Source organism: Ylistrum balloti, unplaced genomic scaffold, assembly GCF_031769215.1.
Source record: "Ylistrum balloti isolate Yb309-2 unplaced genomic scaffold, AGI_CSIRO_Ybal_v1 Utg369582, whole genome shotgun sequence".
NCBI classification, from domain to species: domain Eukaryota; kingdom Metazoa; phylum Mollusca; class Bivalvia; order Pectinida; family Pectinidae; genus Ylistrum; species Ylistrum balloti.
The window spans coordinates 466230-475905 of NW_026781872.1; the positions used below are offsets into that span (position 1 = coordinate 466230).

Genomic DNA, 9676 nt, shown 5'->3' on the forward strand with positions numbered 1-9676 from the left:
CCATAAAATTGGTAGTTACACGAGAAAGTTACCATAGAATTGGTAGTTACACGGGAAAGTTAACATAGAATTGGTAGTTACACGGGAAAGTTAACATAGAATTGGTAGTTATACGGGAAAGTTAACATATAATTGGTAGTTACACGAGAAAGTTATCATAGAATTGGTAGTTACATGGGAAAGTTACCATAGAATTGGTAGTTACACGGGAAAGTTAACATAGAATTGGTAGTTATACGAGAAAGTTACCATAAAATTGGTAGTTACACGGGAAGTTAACATAGAATTGGTAGTAACACGGGAAAGTTAACATAGAATTGGTAGTTACATGAGAAAGTTACCATAAAATTTGTAGTTACACGAGAAAGTTAACATAGAATTGGTAGTTACACGGGAAAGTTAACATAGAATTGGTAGTTACACGGGAAAGTTAACATAGAATTGGTAGTTACACGGGAAAGTTACCATAGAATTGGTAGTTACATGGGAAAGTTAACATAGAATTGGTAGTGACACGGGAAAGTTAACATAGAATTGGTAGTTACACGGGAAAGTTAAAATAGAATTGGTAGTTACACGGGAAAGTTAACATAGAATTGGTAGTGACACGGGAAAGTTAACATATAATTGGTAGTGACACGGGAAAGTTAACATAGAATTGGTAGTTACACGAGAAAGTTACCATAGAATTGGTAGTTATACGGGAAAGTTAACATATAATTGGTAGTTACACGAGAAAGTTATCATAGAATTGGTAGTTATACGGGAAAGTTAACATAGAATTGGTAGTAACACGGGAAAGTTAACATAGAATTGGTAGTTACACGGGAAAGTTAACATAGAATTGGTAGTTACATGGGAAAGTTACCATAGAATTAGTAGTTACACGGGAAAGTTAACATAGAATTGGTAGTTACACGGGAAAGTTAACATAGAATTGGTAGTTATACGAGAAAGCTACCATAGAATTGGTAGTTATACGAGAAAGTTACCATAAAATTTGTAGTTACACGAGAAAGTTAACATAGAATTGGTAGTTACACGGGAAAGTTAACATAGAATTGGTAGTTACACGGGAAAGTTAACATAGAATTGGTAGTTACACGGGAAAGTTAACATAGAATTGGTAGTTACACGGGAAAGTTACCATAAAATTGGTAGTTATACGAGAAAGCTACCATAGAATTGGTAGTTATACGAGAAAGCTACCATAGAATTGGTAGTTACACGGGAAAGTTAACATAGAATTGGTAGTTACACGGGAAAGTTAACATAGAATTGGTAGTTACACGGGAAAGTTAACATAGAATTGGTAGTTACACGGGAAAGTTAACATAGAATTGGTAGTTACACGGGAAAGTCAACATAGAATTGGTAGTTACACGGGAAAGTTAACATAGAATTGGTAGTTACACGGGAAAGTTAACATAGAATTGGTAGTTACACGGGAAAGTTAACATAGAATTGGTAGTTACACGGGAAAGTTACCATAGAATTGGTAGTTATACGGGAAAGTTACCATAAAATTGGTAGTTACACGGGAAAGTTAACATATAATTGGTAGTTACACGAGAAAGTTAACATAGAATTGGTAGTTACACGGGAAAGTTAACATAGAATTGGTAGTTACACGGGAAAGTTAACATAGAATTGGTAGTTATACGAGAAAGTTACCATAAAATTGGTAGTTACACGAGAAAGTTACCATAGAATTGGTAGTTATACGGGAAAGTTAACATATAATTGGTAGTTACACGAGAAAGTTATCATAGAATTGGTAGTTACATGGGAAAGTTACCATAGAATTGGTAGTTACACGGGAAAGTTAACATAGAATTGGTAGTTATACGAGAAAGTTACCATAAAATTGGTAGTTACACGGGAAGTTAACATAGAATTGGTAGTTACACGGGAAAGTTACCATAAAATTTGTAGTTACACGAGAAAGTAAATATAGAATTGGTAGTTATGCAAAAGGTTACCATAGAATTGGTAGTGACACGGGAAAGTTAACATAGAACTGGTAGTGACACGAGAAAGTTATCATAGAATTGGTAGTTACACGAGAAAGTTACCATAAAATTGGTAGTTACACGGGAAAGTTAACATAGAATTGGTAGTTACACGGGAAAGGTACCATATAATTGGTAGTTATGCAAAAAGTTACCATATAATTGGTAGTCATACGAGAAAGTAAATATAGAATTGGTAGTTATGCAAAAGGTTACCATAGAATTGGTAGTTACACGGGAAAGTTAACATAGAATTGGTAGTGACACGAGAAAGTTATCATAGAATTGGTAGTTACACGAGAAAGTTACCATAAAATTGGTAGATGCACATGTGAAAGCAGTAATATTTATCCCTTTAACTTTAAGTTGACTTCGAAACAATAGGGTAACACCTTTTTGAGAATTGTATGTATATTAATGCATGTATTGCCGTATTTCCAAGACTGCCATTAATTCAGACTAGAAGTCAGACTGTATAACGTAAATACTTCCCCACCCCACTTCAGTTACTTATCAAGTATTTGTTTCAAGGTGATGCTCTAGTTATGCATGTGATTCGTTGTATACGACAACATTACTAGCCTCCTGATGTTGCATGAATACATAAAATGTGATATTTCAAAGAATGATTACCGAGTTACAATCTAGCTATTTATATTCTCAGCGTGTCTACCACGGTCTGGACGAAAAACTGAACAAAAAGTGACAAATACCGGAACTTAATAAGAATACTTGTTCATGTTTTTTCATTTTGCCTTAAATCTTAGCGGTAAACGTTTAACGAATTGAAATATTAAGATCAGATTGGAACGTCTTTATGTTCTTCACGGCAGGATTATGAGAAAAAGAAACGTATCAACGACCTATTTTTTTCAGATGTTTGCATTCAACATAAATATTTACAGAATATCAGTATAAACACAAGAACAGACATCCCTTCTAGATCAAATGATGTTTGATGTCAAATCTATTATAGAGTGTTTTATTCACAAGACTATGTCATGTTAACAGCGCAAATATGTAGAATCTAACACCCAGGGATATTCTCTGCTGATAAACTATCACAGGAAATTATCCAAGAAATGAAAACAGTGGAAATACATCTGTATGATCAATTGTCAAGTTGATGGATGTTGATCGTTATTTTCGTGATTCTGATCGCTGTAATCCGTCACCTAACGTTAACAAATATAGACGGGTCCATAGAAATGTAATGGTAAGCGTAAGCTCTGCTATCGTAGTTATACAGTGGGCATTGGAACACTGAAGACTTCATTGTCATGCCCAGCATTGTGGACTGAAAAATTAGATTGCATAATAGGGTTCTGCAATCCGTTATTGTTGCCTTGTTGTAAACTATAGGACTGCATTGGCAGTGGTTGTTCTTCTGATGTCCTGACACCCATATCAAGGAAAACATCCCTCGACCAACCAAAGATCTGAAAGTAAATCGTATACTGATATAGGGTTATTCTAATGGTCACACACTGCGTCCTATTTTTAGATGTATTCAGTGTTCTGTGCGAGGTAGTTATACCTTTATCGTTTTCATCTTACGTATATTTCAAATTCCAGATTTTCAATGACCAGTCGTTATTGTACCCGAGTTAGATATATCATAGCTGTCCTTTGTTTGTAGAGTTTCGAGAACCAGTTGTTTTAGAAATTTTGCCACACGAAATGCTAAGCTATCGTGTCATGATTCTAATATTTCAGTGTGACGGCACTATAAAAGCCTCAACAGGCGACTCATCATATTCTTCTTCTATTTTGTAGTTATCTGGTGCTGTAAAAACCCGTAGAATCAAAATGAGATAATCGCATTAGTGGTTTTGATCTACAGAATAATTATCTTTGAAATGTTACCATTATTAGGCAAATGGCTAGACCGATAACAGCGCCACCTATGACGTCTGTAGGATGATGTTTGTTGTCCTGAACACGGGTCAAACATATGTAGATTCCAGCACCTACTAGAAAGGTCTGAACGGATGGTCCTATTATCCGCATGTACAGTCGCCATTGCAATTGTTGTCGGAAACGGATATCCAAGTAAATCTATGGATAAAGATTTTCTCCTGTAGATCAGAGTAATCAATTTTATAGTTATAGATATTATCTAATACTATTTACCAACTGAATATTGCAACCATTGAAAATAATAATAAAGAAGTCTTGTAGTACAGAAATTTGCAAATGAATCCGTTATCACTTGCCTCAAAATAAATGTCGTTATGTTTTTTGCATCAATATATATTCAAGTTTGCTTCATGTATTTTTTATGAAAATTTCTTTTCTTATGACTTTTAAAAAAGTAAACCAAATACACAAAGTTATCAATCATAGTTTAGGTGAACAACTTCATTGTGCGCAGTCTGACTTTTAGAAAACATCTGATATGAGAGATGAAAACCCTTGATTCAGTAAGTAAACATTATAGGTACCAATTTATTGTTGTTGTACTGTGAATGTTGTTTTACACATTTTTATTAGTTTTACCAAATGTTTGATTCAAAGGGGAAGCTTTCTTCGCTTAAGTCAGGAACTATAGAATAAAATAGACAAAATAAAACGAAAACAATTGTAAAACAAACTTCTACATTCTATGAAATTGGGGTAAAGAGATTTACCCGGAGACTGCCGAAAAAATGTAACGATATAAAGAAAACATAGATATAGGAATATAGATGTCAGTATATATATATATATATAGGTATAGATATAGGAATATAGATGTCAGTATATATAGATATATATATAGGTATAGATATAGGAATATAGATGTAAGTATATATATATATTATAGGATAAAGATGTCAATATACATAGATATAGGAATATAGATGTCAGTATATATAGATAAAGGAATATAGATGTCAATATATATATATATATATATATATATATATAGGTATAGATATAGGAATATAGATGTCAATATATATATCTGTTATAGGATATAGATGTCAGTATACATAGATATAGGAACATAGATGTCAGTATATATAGATAAAGGAATATAGATGTCAATATATATATATATATATATATATATAGGTATAAATATAGGAATATAGATGTCAGTATATATATATTATAGGATATGGATGTCAGTATACATAGATATAGGAATATAGGTGTCAGTATATATATATTATAGGATATGGATGTCAGTATATACATAGATATAGGAATATAGGTGTCAGTATATATATACACAGATATAGAAATATAGATGTTTGTATATACACATAGATACAGGAATATAGATGTCTGTATATACACATAGATACAGGAATATAGATGTCTGTATATACACATAGATACAGGAATATAGATGTCTGTATATATATAGATATAGGAATATAGATGTCTGTATATACACATAGATATAGGAATATAGATGTCTGTATATATATATTATAGGATATAGATGTCAGTATACATAGATATAGGAACATAGATGTCAGTATATATAGATAAAGGAATATAGATGTCAATATATATATATATATGTTATAGGATATAGATGTCAGTATACATAGATATAGGAATATAGATGTCAGTATATATATATATGTTATAGGATATAGATGTCAGTATACATAGATATAGGATATAGATGTCAGTATACATAGATATAGGAATATAGATGTCATGTCAGTATATATATATATGTTATAGGATATAGATGTCAGTACACATAGATATAGGAATATAGATGTCAGTATATATAGATAAAGGAATATAGATGTCAATATATATACATAGATACAGGAATATAGATGTCAGGATATATATATATATAAATAATAGATGTCAGGATATATATATAGATATAGGAATATATATGTCTGTATACATAGATATAGGAATATAGATGTCAGTATACATAGATATAGGAATATAGATGTCAGTATACATAGATATGGGAATATAAATGTCAATATATATACATAGATACAGGAATATAGATGTCAGTATATATATATATAAATAATAGATGTCAGGATATATATATAGATATAGGAATATATATGTCTGTATACATAGATATATGAATATAGATGCCAGTATGTATATACACAGATACAGGAATATAGATGTTTGTATATACACATAGATACAGGAATATAGATGTCTGTATATACACATAGATACAGGAATATAGATGTCTGTATATACACATAGATACAGGAATATAGATGTCTGTATATACACATAGATACAGGAATATAGATGTCTGTATATACACATAGATACAGGAATATAGATGTCTGTATATACACATAGATACAGGAATATAGATGTCTGTATATATACATTATAGGATTATTTGTTGTTGCGCTTACCGCTACGAACGTGAATGCATATACAGCACTTGATGAATGTCCTGATGGAAATGATTGTCTGAAGAAAGACAAAAAATGAAATACTTGCATTTTTCTCAAGTGATAGGTAAACTTATTAAAGAATTTTGAATATCTTTTCAAGCTGGTTTATTTTCTTATTTGTATATATATCCTGATATTGTACAAACCCACTGTCGATATTTACCTACTGAAACAGTTATACGACATACTCTTCATTATTTCCTGTGTTACTTACTTGACGTCATCCACCTCTTTGGTGTCGTTATTTAGACAAACGAAGTCTGTGATGTAACCTCCTCCGACGTCACATTCGGTCGCATTGTATTCCGGGATACACCAAGCAAAGAAATTTGGCCTTAGTCGTCCAGCCCAGAGTTTCATTACGGAAACAACAGATTGTGTTAAAGCAATACCCAACATATATAGTAGAATCAAAGAGTAAAGAGATTTCAGTGCAACTTTCATCACATCTTTACAAGAGATATTTCCATAACGCATGCGTGTAAAGGCGTAGAGTGGTTCAACAAAGAAAGTCTGTAAAACAGAAAAATACAAATTAATGAAATTCAAACCAGTATACATATATATTTATATATATTTCTTGTTTTAATTGATAAAATATTTCGAAAAGGAGAAGTTAGATTCATTGTCTCCATTCAAGGTCTAGTTCTACAGATTTAGATCGGACAAAAGCATTGACACAAAAACCTGGATTCCGTTTTTTTTTCTTACAAGCTTATGATAGCATCACAACGACCACAAAACAACTTATAAACCCAACTTTGTGTTGATTCCCATTGGTTTTTCTGCGTGTCAGTTCGTTTTTCTGTTTTCTGTATTTGAGTAACAAGCCATAACTAACCAAATCTGATCACGTGATTCACGTGAAAACTTACACCCTTCCATTGACAATAATACATCAACCACTATCTCAATGAGACGATTCGCGGTTTTTAGGTAAAGATCAAACAAATTGTAACACTATTGTATGTTTGCTTTTAATCGCAACAAGTAACACCCGTTGGTTCGTAATGTTTATACATCAAATAACTCACACAGATTCTAATGGAAAGTTGTTACGTGTGAACGTTTTCAAAATTGAAAAATGATTTGTTTTGTATTCATCAATACGCATAATGAGTGTAAAAATAAAGGAACAATGAGCGAAACGCTAGACGGATGTTTAAGTAACGTTGAAATGGTAAGAAATAAGCCTACCCATCGAATTGTCTTTAGTAAAATACCCGGAAATTAGTATGTAAACAATATCGGTGGTCGTAATACAATGGTTCCAGTCAGCATTGTTCTGGCTAAACACATCAGTCTAATGACCTACATCGGGTATAAGATCATATTCCATTATGCAATTAGTGAACATAAAGCTGTATTTACTATTTTTATAAATAAGTAATTAGAATTTGTGTACCTACCACAAACGGAAATATAACAATAGCAATGACTGCCGCCAGTGAACTACTGATGGTGTCGTCCTTGTACGGATATTTAAGGCTTTGGTCATCACAGAAAAATCCTCTCTCAAACGGTTTCATGCAAATAGTGTTAGATACTAACAACAGACTAACGATGAAAACTGTAAACAAAAGGAAATTTAAGTTGATATTTTCTTTTTGAGTATCGTAAAGTTGATATACCAATAATGTTCTATTATCAGATGCGATGTACACGTTTAAGACATTAACAATAGCTGTTTTAAAGTACCTCAGAATCACTTGGTATATGGGTGGCCTTGATTATACATAATCGCTTTATAGCCAAGCATTGGACTGTTTTCAGTTAATTGAGTTTGCCTTTGTCCGATTGTGAATGTCAACTGAAAGCAGTTCAATGATTATATATTTACTTATTTTGTCTCTTATTCGACATCTCTCTCTCTCTCTCTCTCTCTCTCTCTCTCTCTCTAATCTATTTGTTAGTTTTCCTTTTATACTAAAACAACTAATTGTTAGTTTATCGCCGTAATAAAAACATTATGTGTTCTTACCCTCTTTACACTTTTACATAAGATTCATTACCTTCACATAACTTCTGTACACTTCTTGTCATACAATGTTATATGTAGGATATTTCAAAATGAGACCAGCAAGACGACCGTGCAATTTCTCCATAATTTACATTTACCTTATTCACTCGCTTAGAATAATAAAAGTGTCAAATTGATATTGAAAGCATTTAGGAGTATGAAACGTTTGGAATAAATAGAAAAGTAACATCATATATTTAGAATGTCTTTAAAAAGGTGGTGTTATAAAACATTACAATAGAAGAATTGATTATCTAACAGAACTTTATTTGTATCACAAATCTTAACAAATATTGTTGAAATAAAAAATTAAATTAGAAAAATAAATGAATTACGTTTCTATTATACAGGGTTACTATACCTAGGCAATTTACTTGTGGAGTCATATCATTGGACACATTTTGAATCTAACAATGCTGATACAATCTAAATTGGGACAGGATCCCGGCGATAACATCTACCCGGTGTTTACTCAACTGTTTTACCTTCCCCATTATTACCCCAACAAAACTACATGTAGGTCATGACCTTGTCTGGTTTACATAAAGACCAGACTTATATAGTCCATTTCTATACACCGTAACTTGCGCAATAAACGACTATTGAAGTTTAAGTCAAGGACATGAACGTCTGTTTATAAATGTGACTTACTTCAACAGAAACTATATGTTGTAATAATTATGGTAAGGACTATTTTTGTGAAATTATTGAACATCGCGAGCAGTGATTTGTGTTGGTTTTCATGATTAAGTATACGAATTCTTGTATACATAGAGTGGAAGGTATTGGGGTACGACAAGTATATAAGTCGTTCACTAAATTATGTTTTTAACGGGTTTACTAACTTGAATTATATTATAGGTGAATGATCCATTATTGATTGAATCATTGAAATGATATTCTTTTGTGGCATCACGCTTGGTCAACTTTTTTTTAACTGAAAAAATACGAAAATTCTTCCTTCATGTTTTCAGTTATGTGAATAGATTTTAAAACATTTTTTTCAAATCATATCATTTAAGTATAAAATGCAGAATATGTCATTGTCTACCAACAACTGCAAACATACCATGTACAGAACCTACCATAAATAGTATACCTATACCATTTCAATATTGACAATTAGAGTATCATTCCTTACCTATAAAAAACGACACGACGTCCACGGTGAGTGCCAAAGGGTTTTTGAATATTGATGATTCAGTCCGTCCCTCAGAATTACGTCCCAAGTTAATATTTGTATTCGGCAT

At 31.9% G+C, this 9676-nt stretch overlaps 1 protein-coding gene across 1 annotated transcript; it reads right to left on the reverse strand.

Annotated features, from left to right (window-relative positions):
* Positions 1-3253: 3253 nt before the first annotated feature.
* LOC132543527 (phospholipid phosphatase 2-like) lies at positions 3254-9676 on the reverse strand. Its single transcript, XM_060207044.1, has 6 exons — positions 9568-9676; positions 7816-7976; positions 6621-6919; positions 6365-6422; positions 3879-4070; positions 3254-3451 (listed from the first exon to the last, which is right to left on the reverse strand). The coding sequence occupies exons 1-6, from the start codon at positions 9674-9676 to the stop codon at positions 3254-3256; spliced, it is 1017 nt and encodes a 338-aa protein (XP_060063027.1).